The sequence below is a fragment of the Silene latifolia genome, chromosome 6, assembly GCF_048544455.1.
Source record: "Silene latifolia isolate original U9 population chromosome 6, ASM4854445v1, whole genome shotgun sequence".
NCBI classification, from domain to species: domain Eukaryota; kingdom Viridiplantae; phylum Streptophyta; class Magnoliopsida; order Caryophyllales; family Caryophyllaceae; genus Silene; species Silene latifolia.
This window is the reverse complement of record NC_133531.1, coordinates 135,509,299-135,536,667: the sequence shown is the minus strand read 5'-3', so window position 1 is coordinate 135,536,667 and position 27,369 is coordinate 135,509,299. Positions and strand designations below refer to the sequence as shown.

Sequence of the window (27,369 nt, the reverse complement as noted above, 5' to 3'; positions counted from 1 at the left end):
TACAAATCTTATGCATGCAAACATAAGTAAATATAGAGAAGAAATCGTTTTCTCACCATATGATTTTCGGATTAAAAGGGCACCAACAAGATCTCCTTCTTGTTAGTTCTTGAGCATTCCAAATAATGGATGAACAAAGATTTAAGTATAGAATCTCTCCCAAAAGTGAATACCCAAGGAATACTTCTTAAAGACTAAAATAATATGATCTAGTATTAGGATTAGTCTTACTTAAAATTTGACACAAAATAATTATTTGTTCTTTTAAAATATTTCGGTCCAAGAGGAGGAGATTTTGTGGTTTTTATTTCTCTAGAATTTTCACAAATTGTAGAGAGTATATAATTTTTTTACTCTAGAAAAAATATGATCTTGAATGAATGAATGAATCATCAAAGAGAAAACTCCTCTTCTTTTCTTTTTTTGTTTTGGCCGAAAAAGAGGCTTGGGTAGGTTGCCCAATATTTTTCATTTTTGCTCTTCACAAGAGACTAGGCATGCAAGCCTACAACCTAGGATTATGATTGTGTCTCCATTTAAAATAAACAACACAATATAAACTATATACTCCCACCCTTATTTTCGGTTTTATCATAAAATGGAGAATCCATTTTATTTTGTCATTTGTCAAATTGTGACATATGTGACATGTTATTTGACATGTGAATTTGTAATGTATTTTTAACATATTAAAAATCAACATACTCATAAAGTATGTCATTTACAAAATCAACTAGTAATTCGTAATTACTTGTACCAAAACGGTTTATCAAATTATAAATAACAACGTCTTGTATTTATAATAATTATTCATTCAATTTCAATTCCAAATTGTTTCGTAAACAATAATTTTATCTAAGTAATAAAACAACTCAATTACTTAGACCGTATCTAATATAATCGAATTACAATAAGACACGTTAATTATACTCACAAAATCATCCGTCAATTTTAAGCAATTTAATTAACTCGTATCGGCATACGATTAATTAAATAATCAATTAAGAGTATTTCCCTATAGGTATGACCTAAGGGGATCAACTGATCACCACCGTCTCACGACAGTAATGTCAAACTCTAGTTAGCCAATCATTACCGATATGTGTGAACCAGTTGACTGTAAAATAATTACATCCCACATATATTCTAAAATGAGACTTAAACATGTGATCATAATGATCGACAGTTGTGATCGCATTATTGTCGGAGGACACATATTCCAACAATCTCTCACTTGTCCTCGACAATTGTGCGTCACCAATTCTCTTGTCCCATTACTATCTCCTACTCAATGCAAGGTGTCTTTCAGGTCGTACTTGCAAGTGATCATATCGAGAGTGGTTTCCTCAATCTGGAGAATAACTGATTGACCGGATATATCTACCATAGATACCTTCCGAGCGGGGCCACGCATTTCCAGTTCATTACTCCTCGAGTGGCCCTGAGATATTGTTATAACCCTGACAAGGGGTGGACAATTCCTATTGCACTTATTCCCTTCTACTAGCCACAACCATCATAACCCAAAATATGCCCATTTGACTCCATTTACGAAGGTCGTAGTAACACAAATCAAAGTTAATCTGAAACTGTGCCATCTTAGGCGAACAGTCTTTAGTCAAAAGAATCGACTCATTAGAATACTATAGTAGCTCTCGCCACGACCAGGCTATATAAATTTGACAGAACTCTATAAGCGGTCATAAGGCCCGACAAAGTGTTCCTAACAGTCTGCCTATGTGATCGACTAGTCATCTCACATGACTCTATGGCACTTGAACTTGCCATCAATCGCATCACACTCTAGTCACTTTGAGTCGTCACCTCATACAAGTGACTATGGGCGAATACCATGTTAATCCGGGTTCACTTTAACGGGGTTCAACATTCTCTCTACAACCCGTTTGGATGTAACAAAGTATATAAAGGAGTTTTCAGATTTAAAAACTCGAACGATAAATGTGATTATCATATGAGTAGTCAATACTTGATTACCACTTCATATTCTATAATCAAGTTTGATCTTGAATGTAGTTGTTCATCTCAATTCAATTGAAATGACATGACTCATCATGTTAAGCCTATGAGAAGGCTTTGGTTAGTAGGTTTTATCAAGTTCTCGTACCTTACTCAACCTTACTACATACTCGTTTTCCTTTGTAATGTATACATTTGCATTACAAAACTTTCTGAGCACGTGTCTAGATCCAATCTAGACATAGGCCCTCTAGCCTTAGAATAGCTCCCACTGTTTTCACAGTGTGCGAGACTCATCCTTCTTGCACATCTCATGATTGCAAGTGTACTCAATTTCCGTTGTAAATATCTTTCATTGTTCTTTATTGCCTAGAACGATTCTAGAAAATCTATTTCTTAAATAACATAGCCACAATGGTATCTTAACCATCCTTAGGTGTTTTGAATACGGTTTTGTCGGAAACCATGCGCAATATCAATTGTCAATTGTCATTTGTGTAACACACTTTACACAAAATTGCATCAAAAACACTTAACTTTCCATCCTTAATGCTTCTACAAGCGCTTAAAGATAATCAATATGGCTACTTGGTAACTATTACTTGAATTCGATTTTAAAACAATTCATCATACTCAAAGTATATGAAGTGTTATACATCATTAATCATTTAATTGATCCGGCAGCGGAAGCAAATGGAATCAATCAAATATGTTCAACTCGATTGAACTAGTCATGAATCTTATCAACATAGGACTTCTTATTTGACGCTAATATCATGTAGATTTATCTCCATAAATCCGGATATTAAAGATGTATTAAATTACTCCAAAAGTCTTAAATCATTTTCAATGATCAATATGTCATCCACATATAAGACTAATTAAAATTACCGTAACTTCCACTAAACTCCATGTATAAACACAACTTCTCGACTTATCGAGAAAAGTTTTATAACATGATCAAAACATTGATTCCAACTCATTGATGTCCTACTTAAGACCCTCTCTTAAGTTTCACATTATCTTAGGATTGTAAGAATCTACAAACTCATAACATGTATCGAATACATTCCTTCTATGAAGAAGTGGGTTTTAGATTCACTCGCTATATATATCTCATAATGAAACACAGTTCCTAAGAAAATCCAAATAGACTTAAGCATTTCAACTAGTGCAAAACCCTTTGCAACCAATCAAGCTTTGAAATCTCTCTTTATTAGTGCAAAACCCTTTGTCACTAATCAAGCCTTTTATTTCGGATTTTCATGGCTCTAAGCCTTGAATTGAGTTGTGACTTAAACACTCTCATGTAAGTCATATGTTCATTACTTTCCAGAAGTAATCAACTTGAATCAAACAATGTGTTCATTACTTTCCAGAAGTAATCAACTTGAATCAAACAATTTCATTGTAAGTTGTAAGCTCTTTACTTTCTTAAAAGTAACATGAATTCAACATCTTCAACAAGTGACGACTTTAACCTCCTAGGTTTTGAAGAAACAACGTTTTGCACAAAACGTCTCATGTAGCCAAGAAAGACCAGTTTCTCGCGACATAACATTCTTTGTGGCTCTTGAATAATTTCTCCCACTCTATCTTCAAGAAATAAACTTGTATTTTTGAAAGACAGTTTCACGAGCCACAAACCCGTTGTACTCGTGATTATAGTAAAGAAAAATGAGCATTTGTTTCTTTTGTAAACTTACAAACATGGTATCCTACCATTTCATATCTCATATGATTCGTTTTAGATTTAGTGGAAAAATAATTTAGACAAAATGATAAAATCCCCAAAAGGATCAAGTAACTCAAAGTAACTTGATTGAAGTCCAAACCATATCGAATAGCGTTTGAATTCTTTATCCAACCACACATTATCCCATAATGCGTGCTAAGAGAGATTAATTTGTGATACCATATCACATTTCCTTTGGCTTATATCAAAGTCTTCACTTTGATAATCCCATCGCGACTAAATCGTGATTCTTTGAACTCTTTGAACTTCTTCAAAGATTTCTCTATTTACCTTATTAAGTGAACATATTAGCGTCAACTTAAATTGTTGATAAAATAAAATGATCAACCTATTTGGATCAATGATTTACAACCTCGATCTCCTTTTCAACCAAAAAGGCACGAGACATCTTGTTTTGAATACAAGATACGCATATACCATAAGATTAACAATCTAATGGTTTCAAGAGTACTCGATAACTCTTTGCGTTCATCATTCCAAAATCTAAGGTTTAATCTTGGGTTACCAATTTGAGTCTTGCATCATCTTCATGATATATCATTCTAGTTGGGTTTAGAATATAATCACCTTGATAATGGGCTAGCCATACATCAAATCATGGTGTATAGGGTCACAAAAGTGAAACCTCTTTTGTATCTTAACAAGTTTATATTCTTATTTAGAGCTTATGCACTTAATAGTCACAATTAAGTACAACTCTAAACCCAAAAACTAGATTGAGTACACAATGACTCTATCTCTCAACATCATTGTTGCTAGTCGTCATATTCTAATCATCCTATGTATCAAATACAATGATGAAAACCACCACCGGTTTCTAATATTGACGAAGTAGTACTTAGCAAGATTTATGTCAATCAAATAAACATTTAAAGAAGAAGGTCCCATTAGATGTCCCATAACTAACTTGTTGATTCTTCAATAATTTGGGGTAGTTTCCTTTCTAGCGTCCAACAACTAAGACAATGGAAACTTTATCGGTCGGGATTGATAGGTTTAGTATCGTTATTCTCAATAGCTTTACTTTCAACATTACCTTGTATCAATTCCATTCTAATTTTACTTCTTTGAACTTCGTCCTTTTCTTAACGGTTTAAGAGAATGCTCCCACTCATTTCAATGAGTCTTTGCTTAGAGAAGCAAAATTGAATTTCGTGAAGATTACTCTTCAATTCATTTGTTTAATCTTAAAACTTTCATTGAAGTGGTTGCGGTATTTTGGTCAATTTTGATTTCAAACAAATCTAGTTACCAAAATGATGTAACGTTTCAAAGTACTTAACTCAATTAAGTATATGAGAAACAATTCATTGTAAGTAGATATGTTAGTCAAGAATCAAAAACCCTTTTGATCATGAATAACTTTTATCTATACTCTTCACAAGAGATCCTTACCATGGATAATACGAGGTTTTTAGAAGAAAAATTCAAATTTTGTCTTTAGTTACGATGTTTTAATGGAGATTTGAATCAAAAATCGAAATGATATCGTATATGAATTGTGGTAAAGAAATAGAACAATATGATAACTGAATAGTGGAAAACTTAACATTTATCGTTTTATTAATACTTGTAAATAACAAGTAAAACATTTACATAGTGACCTCTACCCAACTATGATAAATGATTCCAAGATCCAAATTCATATTAACTTGGGGCACGGTGTGCCGAAATACCCTTTATTAATATAACTCGGTGGATTAACTCTTTAATCGATTCTACTTTTAGAACTCTTGGTCGATAAAATTACATTAATATTTATCTTTAACCCGAAACACATCCGGAAATCGTCGTGAATACTTTCGTTGAGTTCAACCCAAATTTCGAATAAATGTGTTCATGATCCAAACTCATATCAACTTAGGGCACGGTGTGCCGAAATATCCTTCATTAACATAAATTCGGTGGATATACATTTATCACCCACTTTCCCTACGTAACAAGGTTTGTACCCCGGTGTGGCCGAGTGCACTCCCTCATGAAATAGGTTTTCATGATTTCTACTTTTTGGTAAGGCTAAGTCTCAATTGTTTATTTAGCGAGAGGTCATGTCAATTTATTATCTATCACGTTTTAAGTGAACTAAAGCGGTGAACTACGATAATTGTAATTGACACGGTCGATAAACTCGATAAAAAAGATAATGCATGTTTTAGTTATGACGATTTAGCGATGCATGCGACATATGAATAAAATGCAAAACATAAATTAAATCCTAGTATGGCCTTCCTAAAATAGAAAATCTAATTAACTATTACATATTCGGAAACCAACTCCATTGGTCCCTTGAACTTCGGTTTTGGCACGCATCTCGAGATAACACCGTCTTTATGTATCGCCTTCTTGTGTGGCACCGTCTTTAAGGAACTCCAGAATAAATAAATTACATAACAAATTACATAATTTCCTATTATACATTTGTAATTAAAATAAAATATATCTATTAAATTACAAACGGTGATACGAGATCACAATAAATTACAACCGAATCGATATTCCCATACATTTCGGGTAATATCAATTAAAAACTAAGGCCATACTAAGTAAAATTACATAAAATAAAATTACATAAAATAAAATTATGACAATCATAAATAAAATGCAGCATTATAATATGTATGAACATGCCCAATTTCGAGCATAAGAACTCATAAAATTATGAAAATTTACAGGTCATCTAAAAATAATATATGTGAAAACATATCCAAAAACCACTGGAAAATTCGAAGTTTAGCTAATTTTAGTCCAAAAATGACATTTTTATCATAAAATCACATTTTTAATGCCATTATTATATAAAATGAACAATAAAAATCCATAAATTAACCAAAATATCCTAAATACATTAGGATCAGAAACTTTAACATGCATAATTGATTTCGTGATATATCATAATAAGCACAAATTTATAAGTTTTATATGTTAATCGTATAATTCGGAAAAACTATAACCGATTTGTATGCAAACAACCTAAGGCTCTTGATACCGCTTGTTAGAAATCTATATCCCATTACTTAACATATTCATATATGTTACTTTTAATTTAGTCATAAAATTAAATACAAATCTTATGCATGCAAACATAAGTAAATATAGAGAAGAAATCGTTTTCTCACCATATGATTTTCGGATTAAAAGGGCACCAACAAGATCTCCTTCTTTATAGTTCTTGAGCATTCCAAATAATGGATGAACAAAGATTCAAGTATAGAATCTCTCCCAAAAGTGAATACCCAAGGAATACTTCTTAAAGACTAAAATAATATGATCTAGTATTAGAATTAGTCTTACTTAAAATTTGACACAAAATATTTATTTGTTCTTTTAAAATATTTCGGTTCAAGAGGAGGAGATTTTGTGGTTTTATTTCTCTAGAATTTTCACAAATTGTAGAGAGTATATAATTTTCTTACTCTAGAAAAATTATGATCTTGAATGAATGAATGAATCATCAAAGAGAAAACTCCTCTTCTTTTCTTTTTTGTTTTGGCCGAAAAAGAGGCTTGGGTAGGTTGCCCAATATTTTTCATTTTTGCTCTTCACAAGAGACTAGGCATGCAAGCCTACAACCTAGGGTTATGATTGTGTCTCCATTTAAAATAAACAACACAATATAAACTATATACTCCCACTCTTATTTTCGGTTTTATGCATAAAATGGAGAATCCATTTTATTTTGTCATTTGTCAAATTGTGACATATGTGACATGTTATTTGACATGTGAATTTGTAATGTATTTTTAACATATTAAAAATCAACATACTCATAAAGTATGTCATTTACAAAATCAACTAGTAATTCGTAATTACTTGTACCGAAACGGTTTATCAAATTATAAATTACAACGTCTTGTATTTATAATAATTATTCATTCAATTTCAATTCCAAATTGTTTCGTAAACAATAATTTTATCTAAGTAATAAAACAATTCAATTACTTAGACCGTATCTAATATAATCGAATTACAATAAGACACGTTAATTATACTCACAAAATAATCTGTCAATTTTAAGCAATTTAATTAACTCGTATCGGCATACGATTAATTAAATAATCAATTAAGAGTATTTCCCTATAGGTATGACTTAAGGGGATCAACTGATCACCACCGTCTCACGACAGTAATGTCAAACTCTAGTCAGCCAATCATTACCGATATGTGTGGACCAGTTGACTGTAAAATAATTACATCCCACGTGTATTCTAAAATGAGACTTAAACATGTGATCATAATGATTGACAGTTGTGATCGCATTATTGTCGGAGGACACATATTCCAACATCTTTCTCATCGTCGCTTTATCATCTCCGCCACTGTTGTTGTCATCGTCTCTTTCTTTCTCTAATTATCAGGTATATATCTATCGCTTTATGATTTTAGGTTTTGTCATCTCCGTCATTATTGTTCTTTCTTTAATTATTTTATTTGCATGTGTTTTTCTCCGTCATTGTTCTTTCTTTAATTATTATTCCCTTAGTTTTTCTGCGTTTATTTGTAAAACAAATTAAATAAAATAAAATAAAGAAGATGATGGAGAGGATAGTAAAACAAATCCACATTTAACATACATAAACTTAATTAATTGATATATATACATAAACTTAATGCATTGCTAAAAATACAATTCTTAGATGTTCATATAGGGATGCATTCTCTTCTATGATATTCATCCACTCCTCCTTTGCTATTTGGAGGTTTCGTTCCGCAGATGCAATATCTTCATATAGCTGCATTATCTGCGGCTCTAACAAGCCATTTTTTTTTGCGTTCTTGAGTGCGATCCGAGCATCCTCAAGGAAGAGCATGTACTTCCTCTCGATTTCCTGCAAGCGGCGTATGAAACTTTTGTTTTACTTGGTCATAATGCATGTTAAACGAATGGTATCATTCATTATTGAAGGAAGTTTGGAGTTTATTAGGTTTTAAAGATTTAGGGTTTGGAGTTTAGGGTGGAGATAGTGATATAATGGATTGGTTATTGAGTTAGTGGAATGAATTTATAATTAGTAATGTGTCGTTTGAGTTGTTTTTTAATTAATATGTTTAGGGTTTGATGCTTAAATTAATACGAATTTTGTTTAGGAAGTTGTGCCATATCCCTGCTTCAAATCTTATAACCCTTCGCATTCCATATATTATGTCCTTTCATGCAGGGATTTTGGCAGTAATAATGCATGCATCTAGTAATATATAATTAATTGATGCAGGAGGGATTTTGGCAGTAATGCTTTGTATTTTTTTTTTTTAAAACAATAACAACGGTTATTTAAAAAAAAAACCGTTGTCTTTAGTTATAACAACGGTTTTTTCTATTGTAACCGTTGTTATAACTTTCCCACCAAAAATTAGTCACACTTTCCACAACGAATGTCTCGTAACGACAACGGTTTTTAACCGTTGTTAATAGTTTTCACAACAGGTTTCTTAAAAACCAACCGTTGTTAAAACCTTTAACAACGGACGCTTTAACAACGTCCGCTTTTTTATATGTTATGCCCTATATCTGTAGTAGTGGGGAGGTGGAGGAGAGGGGGTGGCAGATTGAGGAGAGTGGGGTTGAGGTCGTCGAGAATAGACATGGGTGATGGGTGGGCGTGGTGTTGTGGGTGCTGTGTTGGTAGGGATAGGCGGATCAGTGGGTGTGGGAGAGGGTGAGTGTGGGATGGCAGAGGTTGGGGTGGTAGGAGGGGTTGAGAGGAGAGGAATGGTCAGCGGGCACCATTCATCCGAGGAGGGCAAGGAGTGGGTGGTGGTGGTAGAGGCGGAAGCGAAAGGATAGGTTGTGTCGATGAAGCGAACATGTCGGGAGCTATAGATGCGGTTGGTAGAGCGGTCAAGGCAAAGGTAAGAATGTTGCGAGGGTGAGTAACCAATGAAGACACAGACATAGAAACTGTATTCACTCAACAGTATTTTGCAGAGCCATTCAAGATCCAAGCATCAGTGATGACCGTTAACTTTAAACTGGACCAAAGCCGGTTGGCATAGAAACAATATTAACAACAGATTTAAGGATTCCTTTTTTTGGACTGAAACGGTCTGACTATATTTATTTATTGAAGTATATAGAACGGCTTTAATCTATACACGAAACACGATCGTACAAGAAATGATCAAACCAAAGCAGAGTTTCTTATGATTTTCTTTTACCAATTCTACTAATTATAGCTACTAGCTAGATTAGCAAGAGGGATTAATATATATCCAAGTACTGGTTATAATATTAATGATTGATTAAATCTCTGTATGTGTCCTTGACAATACAACCTAGTCTCAATAAGAAAATGCTACATGTATAATTATATATTTACAGAATGAACGTAAATATTAGCTTGCATTGGTGACGGAGTGAACTAAATTGGTTGGCGTAGGAATCCCCCCTACTACTAATCCCTCTACTACTAAGAGAATAAAAATTCTCTTAGTTTTCCCTCAAAAAAACATCTAGCTAAATAACTAACAAGTAAAAAAAAAATCATTACATTATTATCTTTTTAATTATTATATTCTTATAATTAAACTCTAATCTTTTTAATTAAAATTCATATTTATGACTTTTTCATTTCACTTTAATATATTCTTATATATTCTTATCATTTCCATTTTCATAAATATTATTCTTCATCAGTTTCACTTTAAAATTACAGCTTCTTATGCAATCTTTAACATAATTATTGACATCACTTACACCCTAAAATTACGTAAATCTGTTTCTTATATTATCCTCATCAGTTCCACTCTAAATATGGTGTATATTTTAAAGGACATAACCATTTTTATGTATTTTTTTAATTAAAAATAAAAAAAATATTAGTCTAATTTTTCGTAAATCGTCTTTTTAAGTACGTGTTATACTTACTCTTTTTACCTGTTTTATTATAAGGTTTATACGCGTTTTAATTAGATTTTACATTTTTACATCACTTAATTGTAATTTAATGTCATAAATTAATTTCATGCAATGATATAGCATTATAGAGTTAATTTTTATAGTAAAGTAAAAATGGTTTAAGACAAAAATAACTGAACTTAAAGTGTCTTTTAATGGTAATAAACTTTCCTTTTCTATCTTACTAAGATTATATTAGTAATTATAACATTAAATGTACCGTTAATTTATGCAATTAATTTAATGAGAATGTCTCTTTGTAAAACAAAACTAAAAAATACCATGCTGTAGCACGGGGATATACACTAGTATCATCAACAACAATAAGGATCCGTTTTTATTGGGGGATAAAACGGTCAAAACTAAATTAAACTAGCAAAGCTAAACTAAACTAAATTATAGAGAAAAAATGACTTAAACTTAAACGTCACTTCTAGAGTTATAGGAAATGAACTAAACTTTACCCATAAGAACTAAACTTAAGTCCAAAAAACCGGCCAGCTAATAGTCACATATAGGGTGAAACTAGACCTTGAAAACATGTTCTGCAATTCTTTCTTTTAACGGTCAACGGATCACGGTATATCAGTACATACCACACCAAGCTTGCAGCTAGAGGTGGCAATCGGGTCAGTCGGATCGTGTCACGTCGGGTCGGGTTATATTGGGTTCGGGTCATACCCTTTCGGGTCGAGTCGGGCCGGGTTCGGGTCGTTATCGGGTCAAATCGGGTCATTATCGGGTCCGGTAACTTAATCGCATTACTATAATTTTTTACCATTAAATTTAATTTTTAACCTATTATTTGGTTTAATTAATTCATTACTAAGTCAAACATATCCATCTAAATACAAAATCACTTTCATTTTGATCAAAATTAAGCTTAATAATTGTCGGGTCATCAATTTAATCGGGTCAGTATCGGGTCGGGTCAATATCGGGTCGGGTCTGGGTCGGGTTCGGGTCACTAATAATCGGGTCGTGTCGGGTTACGGGTCGTCATCGGGTCGGGTCTGTTACGGGTCACCATATTTTCGGGTTCGGGTCGGGTCGGGTCGGGTCGGGTCACTCCGGTCGGGTCAGATTTGCCAGCTCTACTTGCAGCAGTGTATCTCTCCCTTTATTTCATAAATACATTCGTTATTTTTTACAGCTGACCGGACACCTAGGTTGCACGGACACTCCTCCTAATCGGTGTTCCCGTGTCGGACACGACACTCGTCGGACACTCGTCAAAACGTGTCGGACACCTGTAAAGCCGTGTCTAACTTTCATCTTTTATTTAGGCTCGTGTCCGACGCGTGTCCATGGTATTTTGAGCTGTGTCCATGGTATTTTGAGCCATGTCCATGGTATTTGGACACACCTTCAAACGGAAAGTTGAATTTAAGGTAAATGGCGCGAATTGTTATATGGTTGAATTTGTTGGGCAAATGATCTTTAGACAAGTAATGAGATGTCGAAAAAAATTGATTATAAGTTGATTTTGGTTTTAGAAATGAGAATAAGTTATATTTAACGTCAAATTTTACCTTCATTTATTTAAATTTAATATCAAACTTTTTCAAAAATAAAATCACACATATATAACTACAAAATATATATTTTATTAAATTTAAATAACGTGCCCCGTGTCCTAAATTTCATGGGATGCCGTGTCACGTGTCCGTGTCCGTGTCTGTGTCCGTGTCCGTTTTGATGCAACCTAGCCGGACACAATAAATCTAACCTGAATCGCCTAAAACCCGACTAAAAAACTCGAAAATTTGGTGAACCGACTACATCAAAGCTGACATAAGCCAAACCGACAACAAACCTCTTTATCCCAACGTGAGCTAAACTGAAACCAACAAATAAGCTTAATAATGATCCAAATATGATGGAACTGACATTTAACTTAACTAGTTTAACTTAAAAACAATATAAATGCACATAAAACTAGCTTAAAAATGAGATTCTCGGTCAAAACTTGTAAACACAAGATAAGATATATGTTGATAACCTAAAATGAGACTCCACATGAACCCAAGTCAGCCCGAAGGATGATAATGACCAGAGGCCGGGACGTTATACAACAACCTGTCTCAATCATTACAATTATACAACTATTCTGTTTTACAGGGGTATTTTTGATCAATGGTAAGCAAATAAATGGAACATAACTAAGAACGTTGTTGGTAGTTAACGACCAATGTCATTCCACTATTCTGTAGTAATCTGTACAGGAACCAAGTCTTCTCGAAAGTCAATGTACAAATCAATTTGGGATGAAACTAGGTAAGCAGATTACAAATGGGGAAGTAAATCTAGTTTTCAAATGAGGGGAACTCTGAGTACACAAAGATGAGCCCAGAGAACTGAAGTATTTCAAGATATATGTATTGAAAGCAATACTAAATGTTCCCTCAGGAAGACCATTTCACCCTCGCTATATTCTCGTGACGAAGCAGATGGACAATTGGACATAGACTGCTTCAGCTCGTTCTACTCTACCATCTCACCGAACTTAAGTTCAGCACTAATTGCTAGGGAAATTTGCGATAGAATTAGATCTCGTACCTACCTTCTCGCTTAGGTTTCAAACTTATTTCACCCTTCTTACAAACTAAACTTATGGTGAACCAAAAGCTTACGAGGAGGTATAAGATTCTAAATTCAAAGATCATTCCAATTCATTCCATTCAAACCACTTGAACCAAAAGACCGAAAGAGAGATGCTTACTCATATTCTTGGGTCTGCAAGAAACACAAAGTTGTCCTTAAAACCTATACTTGTAAATTGATGATTATACTGGATCGAGACCGTGGATAAAAGCGTGGACCAAACCACTCGAAGTCGGTATATTCTTACCTTTTTTTGTTTTCTCCTAATAGATGAGCACTAATATTTCTAACAAAACACACCCAAATTATGCAACTCGATCGAAAGAGTATCATTCTTTGAACAAACACTAGCACTGCTGGCAAGTTTTCATCTAATTGTCACACATCACCTGTGATCAAAACTACCTGGCGGTCGACCTAGACGTGCTAGCCGTAGTAGACACCGTTGTTGATTGCTGAAAGCTGCCATTGTAAATGTAGGCAGGGTGCTGTGGTGAAGAGATCACAGCGACACCAGAGTGAGAGTTGAGCATGTGGACTACAGTGGACATAGTAGGCCTTAGATTTCTATCCTCTTGAACACATAGTAACCCCAATTGCACACATTTTATGATTTCTTTACTTGAAAATGAATCACTTAACATTGGATCCATAATTTCCAAAGGTTTTTCGTCTTCCCAACTTTTCCATGCCTGTGTATATAATAGAATAAATTATCCATCGCAAATTCATGTACGAGAATGTCTGATAATACTTTGGTATCACTTAACTCAATTTTTAGTGACCCGGCGTTTTTATTTAGTAACATTTTAATTCATGAGGTTGTTTACCCATTTTATTGTTGTTAATGTGATCTTTTTACAATTATACGAATTTTAGAGACCATTTAACTTTCATTCTTGAAATGGTCTTACGTTATTTAACAATAAGTGCGTGCTCATCTCGCAGCGGTTGCAGGACACCACCAGTATGACCAATTAGGGGAGAGATAAAACCGGAAAGATGTTCAAACAAGGTTAATACTCACATTGCTCAAAAGGTCATCGTCATCTGATTGGTTGAAGGACGAACCACTAATCTTTCTACCACTAACGATCTCCAAGATTAGCACACCCAAGGCATAGACGTCTGATTTTGATGAGAACTGTCCTTGAAATAAATACTCGGGAGCCATATAACCACTGCGATTTATGAAAAAAAATAGCATGGTGAAATACTGAAATGAATTCAAAGATAACTTGCATTTAAAAAAGTTAATCTAAACTGAATCTCCACCAACCCCATTTGGCTACTTAGGCTTTAACCTTCTGCACTCTTTTGTCTACCAGGAGGGGGGAAAAGTACACGTTTCCTAAATCTTATTCTAATGGTGGTTTTACTTCTTAACCCTGATTTTCTGATTAATTACGTTGCAGTATGCCAGTTATATCTGAAGAGCTTCAACTAATGGTAAGACTATAAGACTTACCGCGTTCCAACAACTCGAGTTGGATTAATATGAGTTTGTCCAACATCACAAATCCTTGCCAATCCAAAATCTGCAATTTTTGGACACATTTGTGCATCCAACAAAACATTGGCAGCTTTGAGATCACGATGCATCATTCGAACTGGAGAGTCTTCATGGATATACATCATTCCTCGAGCAATGCCCTTGATAATATCGAAACGACATGACCAGTTCAATTTTGCTCGTTTTTCACTATCTGCATGTAACACGAATAAGAGAAAGGTATAAATGGCATGTGCGAATGTGTGATGTGTTGATAGGAATTTACATTGTAGTAAATTTCAGTTAAGTTACGATACCAAATAGGAAGTAGTCGAGACTCTTGTTGGCCACAAATTCGTACACTAATATGGCTTCATCATCAGTTAGGCAATATCCTAGCAGCCTAACTAGATTTCTGTGTTGAAGCTTTGCTAAGACTATAACCTCAGTCTGGAATTCTTTATCACCTTGACCTGAGCCATTTGATAGTCTCTTCACAGCTATTTCTTGCCCATTTGGCAACACGCCCTGAATAAGAGAGAACATTTACATTAAGCCAAATTAAGGTAAACTTTTGGGTAAACCGGGTAATACTGCTTTTCAACTACCATCTTGCATATGTATTAATGTATTATGTAGATCTTGCATAAACGAAAGAATTTGAAACCAACTTCGCTTGTCAGAGGGTGGTAAAAACTTATTAAAACATTACTACCCCATAGAGCAACCTCACTGTTCATCAAAATTTCTTTTGTAAAACCTGACAGAGTGAGGTTTAATGTCGTTATGGTAAGGTCTAAAAGAAAAACTGTCAAAAAGATAAAGGTTTTGCTGCTACATTTTCACACCTTGTAAACAATCCCGAATCCACCTCGGCCGATTTTATTATCTTTAGAGAAGTTGTTAGTAGCAGCTTGAAGATCTTCCAATCCGTATTGCAGGGACTCAGGGCTCAAGAGACCATCCTTGTTGGTTCTAGCTGGACTCTCCCGAGGAATTGTTGCATTTGCAGTTTGAGTCTGTGCTACTGCACCATAAGTTATAAGATGAAATTAATCACAAATTACGTGACACGAGGCAGCACAGAAAACTTGATTAATATGGGCTGGAATTATCACCATCTTGGGAGTAGTTTGCAATATTTGGTTCCATCGTTACATAGTCAACATCCTTTGGTTCAGACTGTGTATTGTTTTCTACAATTGGTTTTGGTGTCCTTTTACGAAAGAAGATAATCCCTACAATCAATGAAGCCACCAGGGCAACTCCTGCCACACTTACTCCGATAACTATTCCAATTTTGCTTCCTGCACAATAGTAACACACTTGGTATTAATTCAAATTTTAAGGATAGTGAATAAATTTCAGATTCAAAATTTTGCAGAATTTAGAAACCAGGACAATCTCAGTAAATCGGCCAATAAAAGAAATTTGGGCAATTTCACAATTAGGAGGGAGTATTATATACGGCACCTTTTGAAGGCAGGGAGTGTGGCAATGTACACGCAGAGTACTAATTTTCAAAAATACAGAATTTCAACTAACAATGTTGGGAAAGTTTTTTTTCTTTGATTTCTTCCATTTCCAAAATGACATATTATTTGAAGAAACGGTCTTTAGCCGTGTTATGCAAGACCGTAATTCAAAAGTTTTGTTCATCACCATACGAAAGTTTCTACCTGAAGCTTGAGAAGAGGTTGGAGTTGCACTGGGAGTAGAAATGTTCGATCCTGTATGATGACTCTGCTTTGGAGTTGAACCAACTGTTGAAGTGGTACCTGTATTACGAGGCCAATAACTATAATATGATGGAGGCAATAAGAGTAGTCAACTAGTCATTAGACTCATAAACACCTATCCCAATATTCCGACGTGTTGAAATCACCTCAAACACAGACCTAAACTTATGCTGATGAATTTGCTCAATCCCCAGAGAGTACACACTAATTTGCATATATAAGGTATCTTTTCTCCTAATAAATGATTTTATTTAGGCTATGAAGTGGCGGTCCTTCGATGCAGTTCTCGATGCAATTTTCATCTTGGGTCATTCGGAAACAACCTCTTTGTGTTGCTAACACAAGGGTAAGGCTGCGTACATCCGGCCCCCCTTTACCCCGGAATTTGCGGGAGCCATTGAGGCACTGGGGTATTGTTGTTGTTGTGTTGTTGTTGTTGTATCAGCCAAGATACTACAAGGATGTAGCAGCGCACACTAGTACTGCGTATCAACATTATGCATTCATATCGGTGCATACAACAGATTAGGCAAACATACACTTTCATCAACCCACTCATGAATGTTAATACCCAGATAGTAAATTTCTAACTAATTCCTCCTTTGCTTCTATAGTGTTCTCATTTGACTCCAGGCTATATATTATAGTAAAGTGAAGAAATCATATTTACCCCTGTACTTGAAAAGAGAGGAAGAAAAATATATATGGCACGGAATTATAATACTTAACTCGTGTAATATGAGATGTTCAATATTAATTCGGATGGAAGGAGTATTTAATTTTTAAGGGCAATGCTGATATAGTAGTTTTCCTAGGGAAAAAACAGGGGAGACAGGTGAGAATAATACCTGAGCATATAGTGTCAACAGTACCGCTAATATTACAGAGAGAGAAAAGCTGGTTGAAGGACGCGTCAGAATTGGACATGTTACTTTGAGCTTGAGCAGTATGGAGCACAAGGCAGAGGCATTCCCTGTCGGAGTCGGCTGCATCTTTCAAGGCTGAACAACAGGTTTGTACGAGTTCCTCATCAGTATGAGTTGTGGTGTCGCAACCAGTACTTATGCTAGACGTGCAACTTGTCGAAGTCCCATCCAGACCTGTTGACAACATCATCAATATCATTACCCCCATTATCAACACCTTATTCATCTTCATCCTATCTCTGATAAAAAAAAATTTCCTGCTAGTATTTGAAGTGCATAGACTGATTATAGCTTGTAGACAATTACAGAACAAATGATCAAATAAAAGCGTTGTTTCAACTTCCAAGGTACATTAAATTATTGATAGACTTTCTGGGGTCAACTCTGAAAATTCAGTTAGTGGCTTTCATGATGAAAATGCATGTTATAGCTGGATTAGCAAGACGGTTTCATAGTTATCTAAATACTGGTTAGAATAAGAATGATTGATTTCTCTGAGTATGTGATGTTCACAAATCACAATACATCTTGGTTCTTAAAATATTCAATAAAATGATAAAAAAAAAAAAAAGAATCTGGGATTTTGCAATATAGTTAAACATCCATATGTCAACGGTTAACTGTAAAACCAGATCATGATAGTGAGCTCACATCACCAGAGCACACAGCAGTACTTTTTGTTGTTGTTGACCTCGTTAGTTGGCATAGAAACAGCAGTAACAAAAGAGTAAAAATTCCAGCTAACAGTCAACCATTGGTTATAACTAACATGATCCACCACCGGTCCACCTCGTACTGTTCTACCACCTCAAGCAAATGAATGTCCCGCTCCATATCCCTCTACATTTTATCATATGCTTCGACACGAGAACAGACAAAAATGGGCATAAGTTGGTCAACCAGTTGGTCATCCATCTCCGAAAAAGAGCAATAACTGTAACTTTATGTACCTGAGTTTTGTAACAGCAAACAGGAGCATCCCCAATCCCGATTCCAAATCGACTACCAGCTCAACATCTAATCTGCAAGTGCATTAAGTGTCACTAATACTTCCAACAGTAAGATTTTGTTAACTTAACATCACACATCAAAGACGGGTCGTCAGTTATTAGAATGAAACTAAAGAAAGTAAAAGAGCTTCGTATTAGACAAATCATCGAACATGTCATGTGAAGAAACAAATGAAGAAAATATGAAACTTCAATTTCAGTAGCGAGTTGTTCTGACATCACACCCTTGATGTAAAGCAATGAATTTGTGGAAAAGTTGAATGCCTTTTCTCATTAGAATAAGATGCAATATATACAACAGTGCCTTGCGGAGGAATAAAAGAATAATACACGAGATCACAAACGATACACGAAATATACTAAATATACAATATTTACCAAAACCGAGTGAGAACAAATATCCCGAAATCTCGGTTTCCTTAACACCCCCCTCAAGTTGGAGCATGGAGGGACGAAATGCCCAACTTGGAAAGGAGACCCTCAAAGGACAAGCGAGGCAAGGCTTTAGTGAGAATATCAGCTAATTGGTCCTTCGTATGTAGATAACAAGGCTTGATCAAACCACGGGTAATCGCTTCGCGCACAAAATGACAGTCCACCTCAATATGTTTAGTACGTTCATGAAAAACGGGATTTTTAGCAAGATGAAGAGCGGACTGACTATCACAATAGAGAGTAACCGGGGCAGAAACATGTACGCCCAAGGAAGACAATAAACCACAAAGCCATTTAATTTCGCAAGTGGCATAAGCCATTGCCCGATATTCGGCTTCAGCAGAAGAAAGAGAGACCGTATGTTGTTTCTTAGTCTTCCATGAAATGGGAGAATCACCAAGAAAAACGAAATAAGCAGACAAGGAACGACGAGTAGTCGGACAAGTAGCATAATCGGAGTCACAATAGGCCCGCAAAGCAAGAGAACCTGAGGAGGGCATAAATAAACCTTGACCCGGATTTTGCTTTAGAAAGCGTACGACTTGAAGGGCCGCATTCCAATGCTCCATTCGGGAGCGATCCGAGCTAGAGTGTGTACTGAATAGCAAAGTTCCGGCCGAGTGATGGTCAAATAAACGAGACGACCCACAAGACGTCGATAACGAAGAGGATCATCAAGAAGAGCACTCGTGGAAAGAGCAAGCTTGTGACCAAGCTCAATGGGAATAGACACAGGCTTTGCACCCAAAAAACCAACCTCCGAAAGAATGTCTAGAGCGTATTTACGCTGAGAAACAAAAATACCCGTCTTATGACGAGCGACTTCAAGGCCCAAAAAATATTTAAGAGGACCAAGATCCTTCATGTGAAAACAATCACTCAAATAGGCCTTAAATTTACCAATTGCAGCATCATTATTACCCGCAATAACTAAGTCATCAACGTAAATTAAGACATGTATAATCATACCATTTTTATGATAAGAAAAGAGAGAATGATCATAAGAATTTTGCGTAAACCCATATGTGGTCAAAGCAGCTGCCAATTTCGCATACCAACAACGCGGAGCTTGTCGTAAACCGTAAAGAGATTTACGAAGACGACAAACCTTACCCGGAACGGAGTGCTCAAACCCAGGGGGAAACGACATATAGACCTCCTCCTATAAATCGCCATGAAGAAATGCATTATGAACGTCCATTTGATGCAACGTCCAATTTTGAATGGATGCGACCGCAAGCAAGGAACGAACTGTGACAAGTTTAACAGTAGGAGCAAATGTCTCGTGATAATCAATGCCCTCAACCTGACGATTTCCCAAAATGACAAGGCGAGCCTTAAAACGCTCAATCGACCCATCGGCATGATACTTAATTTTATATACCCATTTGCATCCAATGACCTTCTTACCCGGTGGCAAGGACTTTTGTAAATCGAACAAGCATTGCAATTATTATTATGAGCGGAAGATAAATGTTTAATGTTTAAACTAGAACAAATTTGATTAAAACCAAGGGAATGGGGGTGTCCAAAACGATGGTGAAGATCAGCTTGGGACACATGAGCTATGTGTGCTTGCGGGAACGACGTCGAAGGCCAATAGTATACACCGTCCTTGCCAGGGCCGGTGAAGAGAGTGGCGCCAGTATCACATGCCTTGACAATAAAAGAATGAGAAGTGAAGTTAATACATACATTATTGTCAACACAAAATTGTGAAACGGAAATTATGTTTTTATGCATTTGTGCAACATGTATGACATTATGTAAATTAAAGGAAGAGGAAGAGGAATAAGGAAGAGAGGCGGAACCAGAGTTGGAGATGGGCAGCCCGGAACCATCACCAATGACAATTTCATCGGTGCCATCATAAGGATGATGGAGAGCCAGATTAGCAAGGTCGGTGGTGACGTGATGTGAGGCACCACTGTCTAGGAGCCAGGGGGAGGGCACGGGCTGGGGATTAAGGGTCGTGGGGTTGGCTTGAGCAGTGGGAGATGGGGTGGATGGAGTACGGGTGTAAGGGGGTACACGGATATCGGAGTAGAGTGCTTTAAAAATAGGGCAGAAGAACAAGGTATGGCCTTGAACATGACACCACTGGAACTTACCTCGAAAAGGATTTTTGGGGTTTTGGTTGGTGGTGGATGGGGTCTGGTTCACGGCAGGGGTGCGAGTGAAGGAGTGAGGAGGGGCAGCGGAAGTGCGTGTGTAAGTGGGGTGAGCCATGGGAGTGAAGGTAGAGGTTTGGGAGGACTCAGCTTGTTGGAGTGTGAGTTCCTGCCGAATCAATTTTTCATGGAACTTAGTGAAGGTGATTGGTGTATCTCGAGCATTGACCGCATCGATGACAGGTTGATAGGATGTGGGTAACCCATCAATGATGTAATCAGTGATATCTTCTTGGGAAAGGATGGTACCAAGAAGGGCGAGATCATCGACAATATTTTTTATTTTGTTCATATAGTCAGTGATAGAGGAAGAGCCTTTGGTGGTGTGTTTGAGTTTGTGACGAAGTTGTTTTATGTGACCACGAGATGGACGGGCGTAGGATGAGGCAAGGGCATCCCAAGCCTCTTTGGTGGTGGTTAAGCGGTTGAGGATAGGGCTAACGGATGGGGTGAGGGTACTAGCCACGGCACCGAAAAGAAGCCTGTCTTGACGGAACCAAGTCTTGTACGCGGGATTGGGGACGGGTTGTTTGTCCTTCTCCTCAAGAAATTGTGAGGGAGGCGGAGTACCGTCAATATAGGATGTTAATTCATACCCTTGCAGGAGCGCATCAAATTGAGTACGCCATTGTTGATAGTTGGAGCCGTCGAATTTGGTGACGGCGTGAATGTTAACGAGCACAAGGGGTTTGGATGGCTCGGCAGAATTAGGAATGGTGTTGCTCGACATTGATGAGTTGATCGAGGAACACGGGTTTGTGTGATTTTAGTGTGTGGTGAGGAGATCGAACCTTTCTCCTGATACCATGTAGAGAATTATGATTTGTATTGAATAAACGTTGAGTTACAAAACTGATAGATACATCAATATATAGGACTAGGTTAATGTGAGACTCCTAAGATAAGAGAATTAGTTAGCTAGGTTAAGTCTAAGATTAAGGAACTAAATCTTTGACTAAGCTACACAATAAACAGTAGATACATAAAGAATAATTTAGTTAATTATTCTCTAATAGCAGAGGGTTGTTCGATTTGTGTTAGAAATGGGCTGGTCAGGGATGATTGTTGGCTGGGAAAAACGTATGAGCTAACCCCAACAATTGATTTCGTATGCTCCAACACTGGTCTATTGAAAGGCCTATTATTATTTTCATAGGATCAATATTTTGTAATATTAAGTTTACTTTTATATTTATGTAAAATAATGACAGAAATTCAAAATTGTCCTGATAAATGTTGAATGTAATTCAAAAATGAACAATAGGATGCATTACTCTCTACGGGGTTTACGGTAGTCGGTAGTCTCCCCTGTAATTAAAAAGGAACTGTTTTATACGCCCTCCGTCCCAATCATTAAAAAGGAACTGTATTTCAAACCCAGGACCACTGGTCACAGCCCACACAGATTTCGGGCAGCATTGGAGTACCAAACTTGGAGTACTTTGAACTTATTCAAGTAAATGACAGTGAAGGAAATGATAATGACTGGTGATATGCAACAATTGGCTGAAGCAAAGGTTGATTGTTGTATGAAACTAGGTGCATGGGGTGATCTTTTTGAAGCACTACGGCATGTGATCAAGCTCAATGTCGCTATAAGGCCAATATATGTGAGTAAATATGCATACATTAGTAGTTGAAATGGCTTATAGGATTATCAGCATTACTATTTTAGGTACTTATGTTTAGGATTGTGTGGGGAGAAAAGGGGTGAGCATTCTTGCTTGGAACTAGTAGTAACTATTGACTCACACTGCAGGAGGATGATTTGCCGGAAAACACAACAGTGCATCTCAAGCTTCCGTATTTCAATAGGTTAAAATATTTGGAACTCCATCTGCACGAACCACGGCTAAGTGATAAACAGAAGAATGTGATGCGGAAGACGGTAATGAAGCTTTCGAGGCCATCCGGCTGTAAAATTATCATCAATGATCCGCCAAGCAAACTTACTTAAATACCCTTCAGGTCTAATCTATGTTTGTTGTTGCACCTCTTGGTACACTACTCTTCCTTGTTATCTTCCGCATATTACAATTAAAATTTGCTGGCAGTCTCCTGCTATATCTATTTCACCTTTGTCGATTTCATTCGACTTTTTCTTTTCCAATTTCTACCATTAATGTCCTTTTTAAGATTTAATTGTTTTTTTTGTTTGCATGTTTCTTTGGACTTTCTCGGCGTATTCCAAACGTAACTTTACTAACAGATTCCGTTTATTAGACCCATTAGTTGACCTTCATACTCTCTTTTTTTAATTAAAAGATTTAACCCTATCTCCTCCCTCATCTTGATCCTCCCTCACTTATTCTTCATGGGCTATTCAAGGAAATATTCTACAAGTCTGCATTTTCTCTAACTGTCTATAAGTCACTCGGCACATATTAGGAAATTCATCTATTAAAATGTTTACGCAATTTATTTTCGCAGTACGTATTTTACTTATTACAGTACTTTTTACACAAATATTTCCATTTACTTACCCTTAGACCAAAAACCAAAAAATAGGCTTAGGCTCTGTTTGGTAAAATTGACTGAAAAGGTACCTGAAACCTGAAAAGGTACCTAAAACCTAATAAGGTGACTGAGATTAAAAAGGTACCTGAAAAGCTAGCTGAAAATTGAAAACTGATAAGGTAGCTGATTAATTGTAAAGTGTTTGGTAAAACTAACTGAAAAGGTAACTGATTTTTTGTAAAATGACATAAAATGACATTAATATTTATAATAAATTAATTTAAATAAAGGGTAAATATGTAAAGTAGAACATTCCAGCTACCTGAAACTTTAAAAAGCTACCTGGAGTAGCTTTTCATTTCAGGTACCTGAAAAGTCATTTCAGATACCTGAAATGACTTTACCAAACAGCACTAGGTAAAACAACTACCTGAAATATTAGTCAAATCAGGTTGTTTGGTCAAATCAGATACCTGAAATGCCTTGCCAAACATAGCCTTAGTTTTCTCAGTAAACACTACCTACTCTCCAAGTCTCAAATCTATGAAATTTCATCGATTATTGTAGACACTGAAATCTTATATATTTTGGTATCTATTTAATTTTTAGTATTTTTAGTATTAGAGATAATTATCAAAAAAGATTGTGATAATATCTTAAGATACTATAGAATATATATTATTATTGTCTTACCCTCCAAGCTACTAAAGTATAAATATAGACCTCGGGTTTAGGGTTAGAGGAGAGCATAAATGGATTAAGTCTCAAACGACCCCGTCTTCCTACTACCAAATTGTAGGTAGGATGGAATAAGTCACAAAAAGACCCCATCTTTTCTCCCTATGAGATTAAGTCGATAAGACCCTCGTAGAAACTATCAAACCCTAGCCTTAGAGATGGAATCAAGAGAGTTACGGAAATTGTAACCCTTAATCTTTCAATAATAAAACTCTTGTTTTCCGTATTATTTTTGTGCCTCTCTATTTATTATTGCAGGTTCGTAAATTTTATGGTTTACAAATTGGCACGCCCGGTGGGACGATTTTCGCTCTTCATCTCCATTCTCCAAGGGTCAAGTTTAATAGCAAGTTTCGAGACAAGGTTGCAGCCGATATCAAAATCTTTACAACCAGTCTCGAGGGGGCATTTGTAGACACTGAAATCTTATATATTTTGGTATCTATTTAATTTTTAGTATTTTTAGTATTAGAGATAATTATCAAAAAAGATTGTGATAATATCTTAAGATACTATAGAATATATATTATTATTGTCTTACCCTCCAAGCTACTAAAGTATAAATATAGACCTCGGGTTTAGGGTTAGAGGAGAGCATAAATGGATTAAGTCTCAAACGACCCCGTCTTCCTACTACCAAATTGTAGGTAGGATGGAATAAGTCACAAAAAGACCCCATCTTTTCTCCCTATGAGATTAAGTCGATAAGACCCTCGTAGAAACTATCAAACCCTAGCCTTAGAGATGGAATCAAGAGAGTTACGGAAATTGTAACCCTTAATCTTTCAATAATAAAACTCTTGTTTTCCGTATTATTTTTGTGCCTCTCTATTTATTATTGCAGGTTCGTAAATTTTATGGTTTACAATTATACACTCCAATTTGATTGAATAACATATTAAATTGTAAATTACATTGAATTAATCAAATCAATGATTTTTTTTTATGTTTTCTTTTGAATTTAGTTGTTCAATTGAAACTTGCTTTTTGTTTCATGACTAAACTGGTTTGAATGCCCGTGCGTTGCAACGGGGTAATTACCTTATTTATAATGCCAAAAAAAAAACGTTATAAGGGTTTAATGTTTACATTCTACCAGTATGGGTGCCCGGCTTCGCCCGGGCTACCTCTATTTAGCATTAAAATATATTTTCAATTAATTAAAACTACTTTAAAGTTGCATAACTCATAAATCTATCATTAATATATTTTTCTATGATACGGAGTATATATCTTAAAATTACAATGAAATAAATTATGAGACAAATTCACTACTCCCGCTATTAATATTTTTACTTAAATCGATTACTTAGCTAATTTTTCATATATACTTCCTTTTGTTCTTAGAATTGTTAACTTTTATTACATTTGTTATTATTACTTTTACTTTCATTACTCTCGTCGTAATCATTGTTACTTTCACTACTTGTACATTAATATTGATAATTTCACTACTCCTGTTGTTACTTCTGTTACTTTCACTACTCTTACTCGCTGCTAATATTGTTACTTTGATTATTCAAATGAGTGATTACTATCATATTATTATATCCAATGTTTCTACAATTCTTTTCACTACTACCATAATTACTTTTACACTTTAAGTATCCAATGAATGATTTACATATATGCATTAAATATATTACATATATGCATTAAATTAATCAAGTCGAAATAATTATGGAATATTATATTTTTTGGAAATCTAGCTTGATTTATTTACTTTTTAATAGTTTTCAAAATATAATATACTTATATGATATTTGTTTATGTTAAAGTATTTAACATCTTTATACTAATTAATACCATAAGTGGGACATGTTTATTTTAAGAAAAATCATCATATTCCGGTGTTCTCTAAATTTATATTTCAACCAAAACTATATAATATTTACATTGAAGTCTCTTGTTCAGATCCATCGCACAGTACTATTGATTTAATACTATATATTATAATTAATCTATATAGATTTATTTAATTACATTGAAGTCATTTGGTTTTTGGAATTAATATATAGTACTAGTATTGGTGCCCGGCTTCGCCCAAGCTACCTCTACTTACCATTAAATTATTGTTTTCATTAAATAAAATTACTTAAAGTTGCATAACCCATAAATTTATCATTAATATATTTTTTAATTAAAACATATCCTAAAATTATGATGAAATAAATTTTGAGACAAAATCACAACTCCCGCTATTAATATTTTACTCTTATTAATGAAACAATAGTAATAACATTTCACTACTTGCCCGCAATCATTGTTACTTTCACTACTCCCGCCGTAATTATTGTTACTGTCACTACTGCCGCATTAATATTGATAATTTCACTACTCCCGCCGTAATTATTGTTACTTTCACTATTGTCGCATTAATATTGATTATTTCACTACTCCCGTTATTGGTTCTACCACTCTCACTAATCTCGTTGATAATATTGTTATTTTTACTATTCAAATGAGTGATTACTATTATATAACTATATCCAGTGTTACTACAATTCTTTTCTTTACTGACGAAATTACTATTTAAATGAGTGATTACTATCATATAATTATATTTTTGTATGTTAAATAATTAACATCTCTATACATCTAATAAACTATAATGTTTAATAAAATTGCATAAATTTTAAATTTAATATATAATTTTATGATGATAATAATTAATATCATAAGTGTGCATGTTTATACTAATTAATTATTTTATTTTAATAAAATTGACCATCTTCTAGTCTTCTATAAATATTTAGGAAAATTACCAAGCATATTAATTAATTATTTTATTTTAAGGAAATTGACCATGTTTTAGTCTTTTACAAATGTTTAGGAAAATTATCAAGCTTATATATAATTTAATTTTAACCCAAACTATATAATATTTACATTGAGATCCCTTAATCGGGTCCATCACACGGTGCTATTGATTTAAAACTATATAGTATAATTAGTTTGTATAACTTTCTTTAATTACATTGAAGTCCCTTGGTTTCTGGATTTAATATATAGTACTAGTATTGGGGCCCGGCTTCACCCGGGCTACCTCTACTTACCATTATTTTTTTTCAATAAATAAAATTACTCAAAGTTGCATAATCCATAAATTTATCATTAATATATTTTTTATAATATATACTAAAATTACGATGAAATAAATTTTGAAACAAAT

The 27,369-nt window shown here is 34.9% G+C and overlaps 1 protein-coding gene across 1 annotated transcript in view; it reads right to left on the bottom strand.

Annotated features, from left to right (window-relative positions):
- Positions 1 to 15,880, bottom strand: part of LOC141587349 (cysteine-rich receptor-like protein kinase 5) — a 177,716-nt gene extending 161,836 nt beyond the window's left edge. Inside the window, exon 1 of the mRNA XM_074408815.1 lies at positions 15,840 to 15,880. Coding sequence (XP_074264916.1) covers positions 15,840 to 15,873 — 34 coding nt within the window. The 5' untranslated portion in view covers positions 15,874 to 15,880. The remainder of the gene's footprint in view (positions 1 to 15,839) is intronic.
- Positions 15,881 to 27,369: the final 11,489 nt, after the last annotated feature.